The sequence below is a fragment of the Echeneis naucrates genome, chromosome 7 (assembly GCF_900963305.1).
Source record: "Echeneis naucrates chromosome 7, fEcheNa1.1, whole genome shotgun sequence".
NCBI lineage: Eukaryota > Metazoa > Chordata > Actinopteri > Carangiformes > Echeneidae > Echeneis > Echeneis naucrates.
Genome location: NC_042517.1, coordinates 15,473,172 through 15,490,909, shown reverse-complemented (window position 1 = coordinate 15,490,909; position 17,738 = coordinate 15,473,172). Strand labels below are relative to the sequence as shown.

The following is a 17,738-nucleotide window of genomic DNA, read 5'->3' as shown; positions in this document are numbered from 1 at the left end:
TCGTTCTGTTTTCTGCCAGTGCCGAAGCCTGTACTTGAATGACAATTGGATGCTTTTGACCTGAAGGTTAGCGAGTTGAAGAGAATTTGACTTCAACCACTTCACTGAAATATAGAGAAATGCTACGAATAGAAACCTAAAAAGCCTCAGCCCCATGGGATGCGGTGCATGGCAGGAACACCATGTGTTAGCAGTGTTTGTGTTTTACCAGACTGCTGGAGCGATATCAGGTGAATACATGTGTGAGTGAGGGGGGGGGGGGGGGGAGAGAGAGAGAGAGAGAGCGCGCGTCAAGGCTGGATGGATCAAAGCTGAACAGCTGCCAACACCTCTCGAGTGTGAACACGTTGTCACGAGTCTGTCAATCAGCATTTTCTGGCATCAGTGTGCCAACACTGAAGCGGTGTGTGTGTGTGTGTGTCTGTGTAATACTGTGCGTGTGTGAATAATCCTGGCACAGTGAGAGCAGCTGCAATGTAACACAAAACTCAACTTTGTTTCCATCACCGCACTGGAGTTTACATATTGAACAGCCTCCAGAAACAGGTAATCAAATTAAATGTCAGATCGAAGAAAAGTGAAAGTGAGAGGCCGGCTCGTTGCGGGAGAAACATGTAATCACTGTTAAACTACGGGATGTAATGTGTGCTTTGTGTGTGTGTGTGGTAATTCACCTCATGAATGAAATCCCCGATGTCCCCAGGATGGGGCACAACAGGTCTAATTGGGTACTGGGACTCTGGGATGATGGGACGCTCGTCCACTCGGCGGACAGCAGGCGGCTTGCTGATGATGTGCTCCAAGGAGTCGGGCTGCTGCAGCTGGCTCAGGTCATAGTCCTACACAGGGACATCCAGATGTAAGCAGAGCACAGGCCAACGAAGAAAGCATGTATATATGTGTTTGTGTGCGTGTGTCCCCCCTCAGGATCTCACCTGGTCCTCTTCTCCTCCTCCCTCTTCATCGTATTTGAGGATGTTGTCTCTGACATCGTCTTCGGGGTCGATTAGCAGCTGCTTCGTTTGCCTCTCTTTCTCCCTGCGTTTGATCCACACCACAAACAACAGCACCATGCCTGCAGTGACACACGCAGTGAACCCGAGGTTAACGATGGCGACCCGCGTCCAAAAAGCAGAAGAAACAATCAGGAAATATCGTACACCTGTCATTAACAGCCAGCTGTGAAGCCTGAGAAGCTTAGCTGAGCGTCAGTGGGCTAACACGCTCGCGATGGTCCACCATCTTAGTTTAGCCGTGTCACATGAATAACGTACCAACTACGGGGAAGGCTGGCGGCAGTTTTCGAGGCGTTCAAACCGGAGCACAGGACAAGTATACATTTTGATCTGATGATCTAATCAACACAGTAAAAGCGCAGCGCGTCACCAAGACGATTACAGTTCATTTGTACACATTGAGGATGGTGCTTAAAAGTAAACTGTACGGCCGAGGCAAAGAGGAAAATATGTTAAGCAAAGACTTTAAGCACCTCCAGCAAAATTTCTCCCTTTATTCTTGACGGGAAAAGACTGCCGACAACAAACAACCAATGTTTACCCCTTGCGGCTGCTCTGGTGACAGTGGCATGATATAATTATACCACCACAAAACCTCTTGGTGACGGATGGAGCCACAGTGCATGTAAGTTTGACACAGAGAGGCTGCTTTTCTCACCCTTGCCCAGTCAGTTCAACACTGTCCACAGTCCGATCCGAAGCACCTCTTTCTTCTCTTCTGACTTTTTTTTTTTTTTAATTAGTGTTTGTTCTAAGCTTTATCATTGTTAATTCATTAATTCGTAACTTGGTTGTTTATGTGCCATCTTTGAAGGTATTTTAGAAGTTGGTGTATTTTACTTGATTAAACAGTCAGAAATGAAATATATGTATATCATATATAAATATGGGTCTCCTCCAAAGCTTGAGTTGCTCGTTGAAGTATTACTGACTAGAATTGATTGTTTTCGTTCAATATTATGTTTTAAAGTATGTTGGAGCAATTTCAAAGCTGTGGGATAATTTGTCTGTAGGACTTGGCTATATTTATGTATTGTAGACAGTCAGTAGAATGAATCACAGGCAAAAAAAATAAAAAATAGCTGCAGATATCCACCTTACCAGGAAAAGAAGACAAAAATGTCTTTTTGAGAGATTTTGGAGAGGATTCTAACAGTCGAGACATTCATCCATTATACAAAGTATTGTTCATGTTGTTGTATCATAGCCTGGTGAATGTTTAATGGCTGCAGCCTCAACTTCACTTTTAGAGGGAAATCAAAGTCAATCACAGGCGGCTGTAACTTTTCACGTTGTATGTTTGCGTGTGGGGTGTGTGACATGACTGAGAGCGGTGGAGTGTCACTGGGCGATACTCACTGAGCAGTATGATGATGCAGATCAGGATGGAGATGATGGCTCCGGTTCCCAGGCCAGTGGCTGCCACCGCCCCAAGGGTGGTGCAGTCTCCATTTTCATCACAGGGACACACCTTCACTTTAATAACTGACTTATTGGACAACGGAGGGTTTCCTGAGTCGGACACAACAACAGGGACCTCATACACTCCCGGCTCCAAATATATCTGGTACCGCAGACCCAGACGGGCGTAGTCCCCTGTGTGAAGAGGAAAGAGAACAGGAATGTACCATATTAGTATTCTTTCCGCTTATTGTTCCAAAACCTTTTTCGAAAATTGGTTCCGCATGAGGATTTGAACACAGTTGAACATCGATGTGTGTCACTGTATGACAAATGTAGCAAAGTCACAAAATCAAAAAAGTGCAAAGACATGTGAAATAACAAAATTGATGCAGAACAAAAACAGTTTCACAAAAAAAAAAACAACCCAATTTTTTATTCTCCCTGGTCCTGCGCGCATATGCTGACACCTCACCGCTAATCCGAGAAATGGTCCAGTTGCGTCGAATGTTGGTGGGGAAACTGGGCAGCTCAAAGACAAAGGGTCCAGCGTTGGGGTCCGTGTCAGCATCAGCAGCAGTGATGTTGACACCATTGGCGTTCCTGTTCGTCCTCTCACAGATCTGAGACTCCCTGGGTATCAGCACTGGGGGGTTGTCATTAATATCTATCAGATAGATCTGCAACGTGCCTGTGCCGCTGGCTGCAGGGAAGCCTGAGAGCAGAGGCAGAGAAGAAAAGAAAAAAAAGTAGTATCACGATGAGAGGAAAAGATGACACGAGTAGACAAGTGTGCAGTGAAAGGGATGATAGAGGGGGAAGAGGGACGGAAGGGGAAGGCACGCAGAGAGGAGGCAATTAATGAAATATAATAAACAGAGATAAAAAAAGAAAAAAAGAGGGGTTGGAAGGAATAATGTTTATTTACTATGGGCATGTTAGAGAGAGGGCTGCTGCAGAGCTGAGGGAGAATTCCACTCTTGACAAAAATACTTCTGACATTCGTGTTCTCCGGCTCTTCTTTCAGCCTTACAGCCAAATCAAACCCATCACAGTCGATCCAGATGCAGCACATCTAACAGCCCAGAGAAGGTTTACGTAGAATAATGATGAATGTAACGCAATCAAACAAGTCCTTGTCTGTGTGTATTTACGCGAGTCCACGAGTGTCATCTATAATTCAGTTGATAAAGGTCCCTGTGTTTGCAATATTAACAATCCCCTGTATTTGTTGAAAGGTGAACTGGGCATTCAGACTCTCATAAATGCATAAGTGCTTTTAAGAGGATATCTCCACGACACACTGGACACAAACAAAAATGTTCCCTGTCCACAGATAATCGAGCCCTCTTGAACACGAGTTGCTCCATAACTCTTAAGATAATTAGGACCTTCACGTTTCAACATCACTTAGTAAGTATAGTGGTGTGAAAGCAGTAGTGGCTTTCCATTGCAGATCGTAGCAGCCAGGCACATGCATTTTATTCATAATAAACTTACATCCATGTAACATATTTGGTTTATTCTACAGAGATTTCAATACCTTCTTTTTCCCCAACTTAATGTGATCTTACTATTATAACAAACTGAGCTTATTGAGTATGTATAGAATTTTACCAACAGTCTTATTTTATGCACTGAGGTGCAAATGTTGCACTTGTTCCTGTAGCGCTCTGAGAGTTGTGATACTGTCTTGCATAAATATCTACAGACTCATCAAAGCACCTGAGTCTGTGTTGATTTGACTGCAGGCAGCCATTGCAGGTGCTGGTTCACTAGAATAATGTTCCAGCCTTGGACTGTAATACCATGCACTGGTGCACACACAAACACACACACACACACACACACACACACACACACACACACCTAAGTTTCAGACAATTTAGAAGCCACTAACTGAACTGAGCAGCAGACCGTCAGCAACAGTATTAATAGAGAACTGAGGGTAAAGAATAGACGCGTCAAGCAATCAAGAGTGAGATAGCAGAGAAATGAGAGGAATGCATGAACACATATGCGCGGTATGAAAATGCGGCACAGCGAAACCATTTCAAAAGAAGAGGAAAAAAGGCTAAAAAAAAAAAAAAAAAAAAAGAGTGCTCAGCAGTATAAAGCTCAGAGCTATTTATTGAGTGTGCGTCAGGGGGTGACGACCCTTAGCTGCCTCCACTTACGAGCCATTTCCCCTCCATGCCCCACTGGCTGAGCCATCGAAAATCAGGCGACCCAAGGGCCCATCTCTGGGATGAGATAAGGGCGATGTAATTTACAAAGAGATTTATGCAAAGCTGACAGATCTGCCAATTAAACATGGCAACAGAGCAAGACATTCGCCACATGAAGAGTGAGGCGCAGTTCACGACGGAGGGCTGTCAGTGGGTCCGTTGACAGCTCGAGCTCTCTCCGATTGGCGCATTTGTTCTGGATTGAAGAAGATGCGATTATCAATTGAGACTGTGACATAAAAATGCTCCTGCACTACTTTGAATGTCACAGTCAAGTGATCACTACAGAGTTCTGGTGGACTTTTGCAAGACAAGGGCTTGCAGGGGAATGATTGCCGACAAGTAATTTATTTGTGAAGGTTGTAAGGGCTAGGTTATTGCCGAGTTTACAGTCGTGTAGAGATGTGTGCACATTTAGTGGAGACTCGTAAAAATGGGCTGTTGAGAATTATCATCTACTTCACTACCCAGCCCTGGCCCAATGTGAGCTGGGACTGGCTCCAGTACCCCCCCCCCCCAGCAGCCCGGAAACAGATAAGATGTAGAATATGAGTGAGTGATGAGTAAACTATTTCAGCTCACTTAATTCTTACATTGATTCAAAGCTGGACTATCTACATATAAAGTAAATAGTATAATATATATATCAAACGTGATCAATCCAGAGTGTGTTAGCATAGGGTTACTATGATTACATCAATCCATATTGTAATTGAACAACGATTTAAAACACATATTCTGGAGTTTATAGGACAATGTTACCTTGAAACAGCTGCTCCAGTTACATTACACACACACACACACACACACATCCAAACTATTTACTTAAGCGATTTATTTGATCGTCATTATCTCAACATTATCCTACAGTTGTATCCTTAAAGGCTACTTTTATGTGCATTGTTGTAAGACTGTACATAAAGAATATGTTCTTATATGTCAGTTCAGCACATCTATGTACTGAAACATAAACACACCGATGAACACACAGGTTCACGCACACTGGCACGCACACACACACAAACACACTACTGCAGCATTCTGCTAGTTTGTTAATCCCAGCCATGTATGGGGGACATGTGGAAGCAGCTTGCCACAGCTGATAGGAGAATTATGTGGGTTTTAACCAGCTAAATAAATAATTATGTTTGTGTAAATTCCTCAAAAGGATTTGTATTAACTCCTTTCCCCCCCCCCCCCCCCCCCCTTTTTTTTTTTTTTTTTTTTTTTTTTGATGGTGGCTCAGAGATGTGAGGCGTGCTGAAAAGACTTGTAGCAAGTATACCATATGTTCTTTGAAGGGCGCACAAAAACATAAACAATGGCAAAGTTTTGAAAAGGTAAAGAGTGTGTCAGGAAGGTCTGAAGCAGTCAACAGAGATACGGGAGCAGTAGAAGTGTACTTGTACTCACCATGCTGTCACCATCTCTCCATGCCCTGCCCTACTATCCCTACTGTCTCATAGTACTTCTTACCATAATCCCTCTCATGTTATGACGGCTGGCACTCCAGCAACGCCCACATAGTAAGACTGATCTACACACACAAACACGGACACACACATAACTTGAACTTGGATTTTCATCTTTTGGACTAACTGAGAGTCATAATATCATGCCTAAAAGTAACATGCGTGTTTATGATGCACTTCAGGGAGGTCAGGTGAGAAACGATCTTTGGGGAAATAGGTAATACATGGAAATGATTAAGAATTCCAAGAAACACACAGGAGAGAGACACGGGTTAGAAGAGATGTTCGTGAGGTCCGCGCAACAGGAGGATGCCAACCTCTAATCCCAATGCCTCTTCCATCCCATCATCACAACATATTACACATCATGGTGTCTGACGCTGTCAATCACTGCTAATAAATGTGTAAAACACACACGCACACGCACATATTCCCGTGCATTCACAAAGGCTTAAAACTACAAATACACCAATATTTCGAAGCCAGCTCAACTTAAGGTAAACACACCAGTGCACTGCACGTCTCTGATAAGGCAATTGGAGAGGGAGAAGGGATTCCTTTTTTGTAGTTGACTCACTCACTTCCACTTTGGAGAAAAGGAACTTATTTGTTTGCTGTGAGTTTGTCCTCAGTTAAACTTGAGCTTCAAGTCAAAGGCAGAACAAATGGTATAAGCCACAAGAAGTGTGTGAAGGGGATGGAGTAGGCAGGCATGGACAGACGGGGAGGAGAGGAGAGGAGAGGAGATCAATAATTTTAGAAATCCAGGAATTTCCAGCTGTGCTACTTGTGAATGCTGCTTCCTAGTTCTTATAGCCCTCCAAATCCACACAGATTTCTTCATTTTTATTAAGCTGTTTTATTAACTGAAGTAGCCTAACTTTAAGATTGGTGGCTCTATTTTAACAGTCCAAAGGGCAAAGTCTGAACCAAAAGTGACAAAATTACATTTAAGGTAAGTCCATACCCATTTTAACAGCAGCATCCAATTCAAAAATATGGTTTAACAAGGATTGCTCTTTTTCTCACAGCAGACTAATATCACTATTATAATGGTGCAGCGTTTGACACTTCCACATTCAGATTCTAGTGACCATATTGTGACTGGCCAGTGAACCCAATCCCAGCCTGCGTGTGCAGCAGCTCTGTGCTCCCTGAGGGGATGAGCGAAAGGCTATAGTGCAAACAGCTCTACCAGCAGCAGCACAAGTCACAACATTAGGCAGTTTATATTTTATATTTGAAGTTAAATACGTTTTCGGTTCAACACTGATGGGTCTCGTAATAGAGAAAACGTCTCTGCAGACCTGCAATTCAAGTTCAGCCGTTCACGGTCAAATTTATGAATAACGTTGATGTGGGATTGGATAATGTCAACTCTGTTGGTCTAAAACTAGCAAAGACTGTCTTGGGATTCTGTTACATCCTTTTAAAGATTTCTCTCTTTAAACTGTCATTTTCTACACAGCAATGATAGACATTCACTCCACTAAAATCAACTCTTTGCCTCAAAGTAATTATTATTATTGTTATTATTTTAATTACAACCATTTATAAGTCATTTCAGAAAAACAGTTACCCTAAGGTCTGCCAATCATTTGGAATAAATTACTTTCCAGGGATAAGCCCAGAGTATACACAATATAGACAACGTGACATTGCCCTTATAATGGTCTGATCAGAACTTTTCTTTTCTGTGAGCCTGTGCGATAATTACTCGGAGTTAAAAACGTGCAAAGTGCAAATCACTAATACAGCGAAACGAGCTAAAGCAGCATGTTTTGGTTTGGTGCATTTATTTCCTCTTTTTACAAGAACAACTTACATTCCTTTATAAATCATAATGCCCAAGTTGTAAATAATGAGTTGCAAGTGGATTTGAGGGATAGAAAGCAGCTTGATAATGTCTGTATAAGCAATCACAGAGATGACTCAAATGTGCAATACATTATTACATAAGGTGTTTTAGTAAGTTATGAAGTTGCTAGAGCAAAAGCCATTACATATATGGTGCTTTTTTTTTTTTTTTTTTTTTTTTTTTTTTAACTTTCATTTTGTTATCACATCTTTCGGAATTAAGACCAAGAGAGATACCAAAATTGGCTGGAAAATGAAATGCATAGATGAGCAAAGAAGAGTATTCTTACCATTGTCTGTCGCCAGGAATGTGGCTTCATAAATATTGTTTTTGACATTGACGGACTCCCTGTCGAGCATGGCCGTGGTCACTATCTGACCGTTGGTTCTGTTGATAGACAGCCAGTCTGCTGGGTCGGTCAGCTTTGAATACCTAAAGACATAAAAGGGGAAATCAATGAGGTAGTTAGTGCCAAGGTTTCTGTGTTTACAAGCAATTACAAAATGTATTTTTGCATCTGTGTACACTTAGAACGCCTGTATATACACTCACTCACTAAATCACAACAGCCTGACCTTCACACGGTTTAATTCTTCATTGATGTCTCCTCCAGAGCCTGCAGCCTACGGTCAATTTCACCTAATTTTTCACTCACATGTACGAGGGATTGGAGTCAATTACCTTCCCAGTCGAGCACTGCTGGAGCTGCCCGTGCGTGTGTGTGAGGCGCACACTTATTCTCAGGAAGGACTTCTTTATGCTGAGGACAGCTAAACCACCAATAATGGATGTTTTAGTGCATGCATGTTTGCAAATATTCCTGTGGAAATACGGGGAAACTGTATCACCCGGATGATAGAATGGGAGTAACTGATTGAACAGGAAAGTGGATGTGGTAGCAGGTGGGTACACACCCATGGGATAAAGGGCGGTGAACTAGAAGGGGATCATCTTCAGGATTGAATCTCAATCTCAAACTGATCGAACTGTTCTTGTTTCTCAGTTTTTTTCTTTCTTTCTTTCCTTTTTTTATTTATTTTTTTTTTTTGGCGCTTTCAGCTTCTTCCACGCTTTCAGTTTTATCTGATCTCTCTCAACCCATGCCGCCTCACCTCATATTGCTGTGGTTTTGTATTCATACATTTCCTTATCCTTCCGCATCTTCTCATCCTCCTCCCATTCTCTCTGGGACACAGAATTCATCACTTTCCACCACTTCTGACTGCAATAACACCTTTACATACGTGTATGTCTATGGCTATGGCTACCTTGGCCTTATACAACAACGCCTCTGCATCAATCTGATTTTACTAGGTGAATGTCAGTTTGGGCCAAAAAGGCCATGTTGTTATATTGGTCTACACTCAGCTTTGAAATCCATCCAAGTTGAAATGGAGTTGATCTCCTTGCTTTTATAGTTATTGAAATAGGGCAAGGTTACTGCCAGTATACAGATGACTTGTTTATGTGTTTGATAAAATTTCAGATCTGCATTTCTACTTACATGGAAGAGAATGGAAGCAAGGTGGGGTGAGCGACATTGGGAGGGGGGAGGGGGATGGGGTAGACAGGAAGCATAATCTCTCCCCTGCAGTGAGGTCAGTGGGATTTTTCCCAGCAGGCAGTGGACATCATCCCAGCCACAGGGAAATAGATGGCAGAGATCACATTCCCCCACTCTAGATGGTTTCACACAGGCTAGTCAAGGACATAGCCACTTACTGACGAACTGTGAAATCACCACCAGGACTGCAGTGGGTCCCTCGTTGTAGGGAGGCAGAATAAATGGGTGAGGGAAGTGATTTGGAATAGGTGGGAGAGGAACGAGAGGCTGGGAGGGGTGACATTCTAAGGTATGATCTGGTTTTAATGTCCTCATTAAGACTGACTTGACACCTACTGTTAGTCTCTTTCCAACTGTATCACTGTTGGATTTGCCATGCCAAAGTGATTCTCTCTCTTTGCTGTGACTGAAAGAAATATTTTCTGTCATTCCAGGTGAGGGAAGACTAAAAGCATGTTTTCCTGAGCAGGGAAAAATTTAAAGGCTCAGTTCAACCAAAACACAAAAGCCAATGTTAGTGGAGAAATCATGCTGGTTAATTTCTTAAAAGAATAGTTTGAAATTGAAATCATCTGCTTCCTATTTTACCAATATGCCAACAGACATGGCAGCATCATCTAGCTTTCAGCAATAATTTGAATAAACACATTTTCGAGGATGCCAAACTATTGTTTCAAATATCAGCACGACAACGGGAATTCTATCAGCCTCCCCTGTGTTTGAAGAGAGGGAGAAATCTCAAAAGCAAAAATCATACGACTCAGTCAAATAAAGCCGAAATTATCTGCATAGCTAGACAGATATTAGAATATCTTTTTTGTTGTTTGTTTTGTAATTTGGATTAACTGACTGTTTAATATCAAAGACAAAGAAGAGCTTAAAAAAAAAATCAGGGAGGAGAAAATGCTGTGTTTGACTTCCTTTCCAATAATGGGCTATAAAATACAGCTGAAAATATATTTTTTTTTTCTGAGCACACTGCATGATAACACAAGTTGATGGGTGCTCTGTGATAATAAAAGCCACATCACAAAGGTTTGTTCACAGAGCAGAGTTCTCTGTTCACCACCACACTTTAATTAAGTCTCCTAAACAGCCCTCAGTGCAGATGCAATAAACCTTGTATGATGCAAATGAAGTCCTAAATGAACATCTTTGGAGCTGAGCCCATTTCCAACACAGAGAACGTACTGTCGTCTATATCATTAATCTTGTTCTTCAATAAAACTCCAAATAAGTTTAGGACAGAGTGTAGTTGGCTCTGTACGACGATTTTCACTCATTTTAGCTTTTCAGACATCACCCTGTAAAAAACAGGGATATTCAGACCACTAGAATAATTTCAGTGAAGGCACTGTCTTTTTGTTAACAAGTCCCGACTGTCAACGGCATTACTGTGGCGCAATTGGTAGCTCCCGTCTCAAACTTTTTAATGAAGTCAATTGCCAATTTCTCCGTCCTCTTGGAAAGGTAAATGCTTCTTGGTTAAGGAAAAGGTAAAGGAGGCAAAGGATCTACTATGAGATTTTTTTTTTACTTTTACTTCCAATGTCTTCTTTCCAATGTTTTTTTTTTTTTTTTTTTTTTTTTTACCTCAACCTGAAGGTTTCTCTCATTTGGGAGTTGGTTGGTTTGTGAGTACGGCTGGATATATGATTAGGCCTGGCAGGTTAGTGATCTTAGCACGCAGCTGGGAGAGGTATGACATTTATTTTTCAAAGCCCTGACCCTGAGGATGAAAAATGTATGTCTCAAGCTTAGCCAAGGCAGTTTGGGTAATTATTTATGCCAGTGTCTCCAGTCCCATGTCTCGACCTTACTTGTCAGATATCTGACAGGTGATGCATGATGCCTCCCGCTTCCTCCTCCTCCATCTGCACACATCCCTGCCTCCACAAGCCAACAGCACACTGTCGGTAGCTCCTTTGATTAGAACCTGTCAAGTTCGATCCCTGATCTGAAGTCAGCTCACCATCAACAGGTCCCCTCTGTCTCCCTCCGCAGTCCCTTAGGTCTTGTTTCACCTTCTTCCGGACTTCCCGCTATATCCTCTCCCAGCTTTCATTTATGAAGATGTACTGCTCTTTGTCATATGCGAAGACATGCACCATAAATTATATGTGGCACAAGCAGTTTTGTCAAACACAAATGTCTCACCCATAGAAATAAACGTGTCACCGACTAGTGACAGTAACTACAGTCATTTGATTGTGATCAGACAACTGCAAGATTACATGCACTTCCACATACAGTCACAGGTGGAGTGTCCTTATCTTGTGAGTGTATTGGTGTAATGAAGAACTACCCGTGTGCTGCAGAACACATTTTTGTATCTGCTTCCAAACACCGTCAGCCACCCAATTAATGAGGTTTTCAAGTATATACAAATCAGTTCTGTATGCTAAAAGTTAGCAAATGAGTTTAACAAGTTTAACAAGGTGGTGCAAACACCACAGAGGCTTTAGCTGACTGGAAAGAATGAATTGAACCCTGAATTTCAATTTTTTTTCCCCCCACTATAATGAGGATCAAGACAAGACAAAGCTAACAACTGAGATTGATGCTCTTGCATAACAGTCTTCAATAGACACCTTTTGTGGAACTGGCGTGAAGTGGGAGGGATTGATAGTGATTCTTTCCAGATGGATCAGAAAGATTGAGGTGGGGGTTTGCCATCTCTAAAGGCCTCCGCTTTCTCAACAAGTGAGAGCAAAGGAAGGGGATTTAGTTCATGTCTGCTAAAGAAACCTTGGCGGTGCAAAGCAAAGGTTAACCTAATTCCGAGATGTACAGAACTGCAATCTTTCACTGGTCATGGAAAAACAGGGAGGCAACCCAGAGGTCAAAGTGAATTCACTAGGGAGAGAGGATGAGAGAAACAAAGACAAAAGAAGGGAAAGACAGAGAACGTGAGAGAGCCCAGCTGGTAACTTTGGCATCTATCTAAATTATAATGTTCACCCAATTTACTCTAATTTGCTGCAAAATTAGCTGGGAAATTTGTTTAGATCCTTTACTCACAGAAAATTGGAAGGAAGGAGAGTTGTTGGAGTGCGGGGTGGCTGGGAAGAGTTGGTATGTTATCAACTCAATCCCAATGCACTCACAATAATCTGTAAGGACACTCAACATGTGTCATAAGTGGAAGCGCATGCAATCTTGCAGTTGTGCGATCGCAATCAAGACGACTACGGCATCGCCGTGGAGTGTTTTTCATATATTATCTCTGCTTTTGATAGGCAGTAATGTATTCACTGCTACTCTCAAGACCGACAGCAGGAATGGGAAAAGGTCTGCTGGTCATTTAAAGGTTGGTTTACATTTAAAATCCAGAGAGGCTTATCACAGAGAAAGAACACTGCAGGTGGACATAATGCTGTGTCAGATGTTTGGGCTCAAGCCAGCTGTTCTTTTTATTCACCTCTCTCCTTCCACCTTTTCTGCTCATTCGCGCTTGCTTGCTGCTTGCTGTTTGTGTGCGTGTGTGTGTCTGTGCGTGCGCGCACACACCTGCATACATATGCTCATGCAATCTCCAGAATGCACACACTTCTCATTACCCCTGGGGCTATTGCTCCCTATTAACCTTCTTACCTCCCTTACTCGTAGTTCTCCAGTGGCTCATAAACTTTGCAGACTCAGACTTTGAGGGATGGGTTATGCCAAAATATAGGCCCCTTGTTGAACTTTGACCTCTCACCACTGACATGGAACCTGTCCAAGAGGCTTTTTAGCTTGCTGCAGTGCATATGCTGGGATTCCTGCCGAGCTTTTACTTATGAGCGAGACTCCGAGTCAGACAATACTTCTGCTCAGCCTAGAGACTGGCCATAGTTAATAAACTTTATCTAATCGAATCTAAATGACTTTGCACCAGAAGAAAATTAAACTAATGGCATGCTGTTGAACTGTCAGAATTACAGTAATGAGGAGTCCCACTCTGCAGAGTGATCTATTGTCTTCGCTCAGTACCTGATTGTCTGCTGCATCTGTAGTTGGTCGGGATCTGAGGCCGAGAAGGTCGTCAGGCTGGTGCCCGCAGGGACGCCCTCCTCAAAGCGAATGTGTTTTGGGTTTGTGGGGAAGTAAGGGGGTTCATTGACATCCTGGACAGATATGGTGATCCCGGCTGTGGACTGAAGCGAAGACTGGATGCCACTGGCTAGATGGGCCTGGTTGGACACCACCACTGTCAGCATGAAGGCATGGTTCATCTCAAAGTCTACTGGCTGGAAGAGGAAAGGAAGAATTAATGAAAGTGTGACAGGAGGTTCAGAATTCAGGTGTTTTAATATTAAATTGCCTTCAGCCATACTGTTTGGATAGTGAAATCCAGCATCAGGGATAACGTTGGGGATTATTTCTACCAATATACTTCAACACTACAGTAACACTATTATTTGTAGTTATAGTCTCTGTCAACATGTTTACATGTTATTATAGCAGGGTTATTATTATTCTGGGCCACAATCACACCATTCTTTCGGCAACAGTGCTGCTGTGTGTATGTCAACAAGAATGCAACCCTGGATCTGTGCTTAGATACATCAGAGTCGGCTAGAAGAAAGCTTAGATTGCAATAAAACGGTTATTCATGTTCACTTTGTCGTGTTTGTTGTCAGGGGCTTTTAGCACTTGAAGGGCCACGGAGGCCCCAAAATACTGCCATTACATTCACGAGAAAAATGCAATACCTCAAAACTTTAATTTTTTTTCTACACAAATAGAAAACCGTTATAAAAAATAAACAAGCCAGTCTTTCAAAAGCAAAAAATTCAAACATAATTTGAGGTACGGGTGCATTCACTACACAAAAGTAAAGTTACATTGCATTGGTAGGTTGTCCTTCTTTGGAATATAAAAAGGGTGTTAATGTATACAAAAATGCAATCGTGTACTGCTTTGGATTTCAAACATATTCCTCAGCACCCCAACAACACTCAAATTACTCCACAGTGGTGACTCATTTGGTTGTGTATCATTGGTGTGCAGTTGTGCCAGCTAAACAAATATTTTGCTTCATTAATTTTCAAACTATGAACACTTCCTGTGAGATAAACAAACAGTGATAATTTGAGAAATAATGAAACAAAGGTGTTTGCATTCCATTAACAAAAAGAACGCTGGATTATTTGTAGTACATTCTCCTGTAGATGTAATCTTAAGGCACTTCTTCATTTGGGAAACAGATGAAATATTATTTTCATATTTTTGTGCGAAATTACTACTTAACAAAAAAAACTTGATCTCATCATGATTATAAATATTATCATTAGCATTATCATTGTTGTGACAAGTCAGGAGTTCACGCATATCACTGAAGAGGGCAGCACTAAGCTGCAGCGATTCACACCCAAGTTTCTGGTGAAACCAGGTGAAAAACCCAAAAACCAAAGAACGGCAACGACGACAACAACACAACAACAACAACAACAAAAGAAAACAAAACAAAACAAAAACGCAGGTCTGTTTCAAATGGACAATAAATGAAGGAAGAACACGGGTCTGCTATCATCTGGTTGGAAAAAGGATCCTGCTTCAATTTGAAGGTAGCCTGAAGGAGACATTGTTGGTATGTGTGGAGTGGAAACGTTTTGTTTATTCATCATGCACAGTTATCTTGAGTTAAAAGTTTGCTGAAATGTAATGTAAAATTGTTTATTTTCAATTTCTTTTGCTTTGTATTGACGGTTTTCAACCCAACCTGCGATCTGAAACCGGGAAATAAATGGGGAAAGAGGATTTGAAAAGGACTTGAGTTGTCCACTGTAGCCTTATTATTACTCTCAATGGGCAAACCAGAATAAATGTACTGTGAATATAATGCAAATTATATTAAAATCCTTGTTAATATTAGTTTTTCACTCATGACTGGGGAATAACTGTTGAACCTTGTTGATGATAAAGAAAGATAACAGATGCTCTATCGACTGGTACCCTGTTCTGCTGGACACACACCCAGGGACATGCCAACACTCTTGGCTCTGTTGTTGTGTCTTGCCTACAACGCATCCAGTAATTTGACTGGTGCTTATAGTGGATTTGCTAGGATCTATGAACCGGCTCTGTTGCGCTGCTCCTCCTGTCTGGTGTCTGTAGAGTTACTGCTGCTAGATGCAAAACTGAAGCTACTTGGATTTTTCTGGATCGTAACTTCTCTGAGCTTTTCAAACACAAATTTTAGTTTAACTTCCCGTTAGTGAACAGACCGCAGTTTGGTGGTGAAGAGATGCTCAAAGCTGTTGTAAAGTTAATTTTGAATGAAAGTCGCAAACGTACACGCAGTGTTCGTCAGAGAACCTCAACGTGACAGCCTGCATGAGCTATTTTTGTTTTTCACGACTCAGTCAATGGTCTTTGTGGCCCAACGACCGCTCCAGCCCACTGGGGGGGTCCTCCAGATTAGCCACTCTGTGCCTGAACACACACATGCACATACTGAGAAGAGGCAACAGGGCTTATACTTATCTTAGGTTTCTGTCACGGCTCTGCCTTTTGAGTGAGTATGTGTGTTTATGTGTACTCTACAGGGGGCTTTGCCAGCTGATCCTGAACTAGAGTGACAGCTCTGTATTCTCCTAATGAAGACAACACGATCAGGTTCAAATAACAACAGGAAGCAAGGAAAAAAAAAAAAAGAAAAAAAAGAAGAGAGAATAAACGTGCTGCTTGTAGGTATTACTGGCACATTTTATAAATAGGAGGATGCTGATTACTGCCACAAGGCTAAGCTGTGCCGTATTAGATTGTGATGTCAATGACTTTGAACACATCTGTATGTTGCATTGCCTCAGTCTAATCAGCGGACAGTGTGGCAGCACAGCTCTGATAAAAAATAAATAAATAAATAAATAAAAAGCATCCTTCATCTGCAGCTTGTTTGACAAGGGCACTGGTGTGGATACGTCTGTGTAAATAAATGTAAGTAAGTCAAGTCAATGTAAGCGCACGGGTGTGTATCTGTGTGTGACCCCATGGTGCACTGGAAACCTATTTGCAGGCTAACCACGCTCAAGGCTCTTTGATCTACAGCCAGCGGTATTCAGAGCACAGGGAGGTCTAGAGGATAGCTGTAGGCTAACTAAAACACACACACACACACACACGCGTGTACACAGGCACACACATTACCCTGAGGGAAGCCAGAGGGGTGAGGGGTCAATAACATCGCTTCCATCTTTTGCCCATGAGCCATCAGATTTTCCAGCTCCTCTGTATCACTTCACTTGTTCCCCCTTCCCTTTTAACTTATTTGTTCCACTGGACTGCACCTTCTCACCTCCACCCGCGCCACCACCAGCTTGTTTAGTGATGTATGCTCTCTGCGATTTGTGTCTGTCAATCTTTGGAAATGCGTCTTTGCCTCACTTCACTCCACTTCCCCTGTCATCTTCAGTGTTCATTATAAGCTTGGATTTACATAGCGTAATGACTCATTTGAACTGTGCGGGTCTGTTTGTGTGTTTTCAGACATGCTTGTTTGTCTACCGGCTTTATTATCACGCGGCAAAATGAAAGTATGTCTAATAAACTCCTCAGAGAGCAGCATAAATGTGTAACGTGTTAAAACCTCAGACCTTGTTTACAAAGGAGCTGAAGTCCCTTGTGGGAGATTTGCAGCATATTGGGATGTCAGTGCATTTCAATACCTTGGTTTGGGGAAAAAAACAAAACAAAACAAAGCAGCAACAAGGTGGCACATTCTTTGGGCTTCTTCAGTTTACTGATGGTATGACGTCTGTTGTGAACCATTCTGGCTCCTTTTCCCTGGTGCAAGCTTGAGCCTCTTTGTTTACTAGTTGAGACAGTCTATTTCTCTACTTCCCAGGGGGTGTCCTGTCTCTTATTTTTGATATCCTGATAGCCTCCCACGGGTTTCAACAGAGGCTTACGGCTACCCGGCTGCCTGCTGACTTTTACATCTGGGAGCGAGAGGAATGGATTAGAAAAGCTAGTCATCTAGAGATAATGAAGAGAAACAAAATGCCAATGCTCATTGCTCAGGGTGCCGTGGGAATTATGGGGAGGTGTTATTGCTATTTTTTAAACGCTATTGTAGGATGTGAGATGAGATTTGTTGGAGCCAGCTACATGAGGACAGTACCCATGGGTCATCAGGGTCAAAAAAATAAACAAGTTATTTCCACAAAACTCTTGCAACAAGATAATCACATTCACTGTGTGCCACTCATGGACGAA

The 17,738-nt window shown here is 42.2% G+C and overlaps 1 protein-coding gene across 2 annotated transcripts in view; it reads right to left on the bottom strand.

Moving 5' to 3' along the window:
* LOC115046143 (cadherin-4-like) overlaps positions 1-17,738 on the bottom strand; it is a 226,126-nt gene that overhangs the window by 4,971 nt on the left and 203,417 nt on the right. Inside the window, exons 11-16 of one of the 2 annotated variants that reach the window (XM_029506308.1) lie at positions 13,512-13,768; positions 8,265-8,407; positions 2,893-3,132; positions 2,376-2,612; positions 936-1,075; positions 675-839 (exon numbers count right to left, since the gene is read on the bottom strand). In XM_029506308.1, coding sequence (XP_029362168.1) covers positions 675-839; positions 936-1,075; positions 2,376-2,612; positions 2,893-3,132; positions 8,265-8,407; positions 13,512-13,768 — 1,182 coding nt within the window. The remainder of the gene's footprint in view (positions 1-674; positions 840-935; positions 1,076-2,375; positions 2,613-2,892; positions 3,133-8,264; positions 8,408-13,511; positions 13,769-17,738) is intronic. The other variant, XM_029506309.1, reaches the window with a different exon arrangement.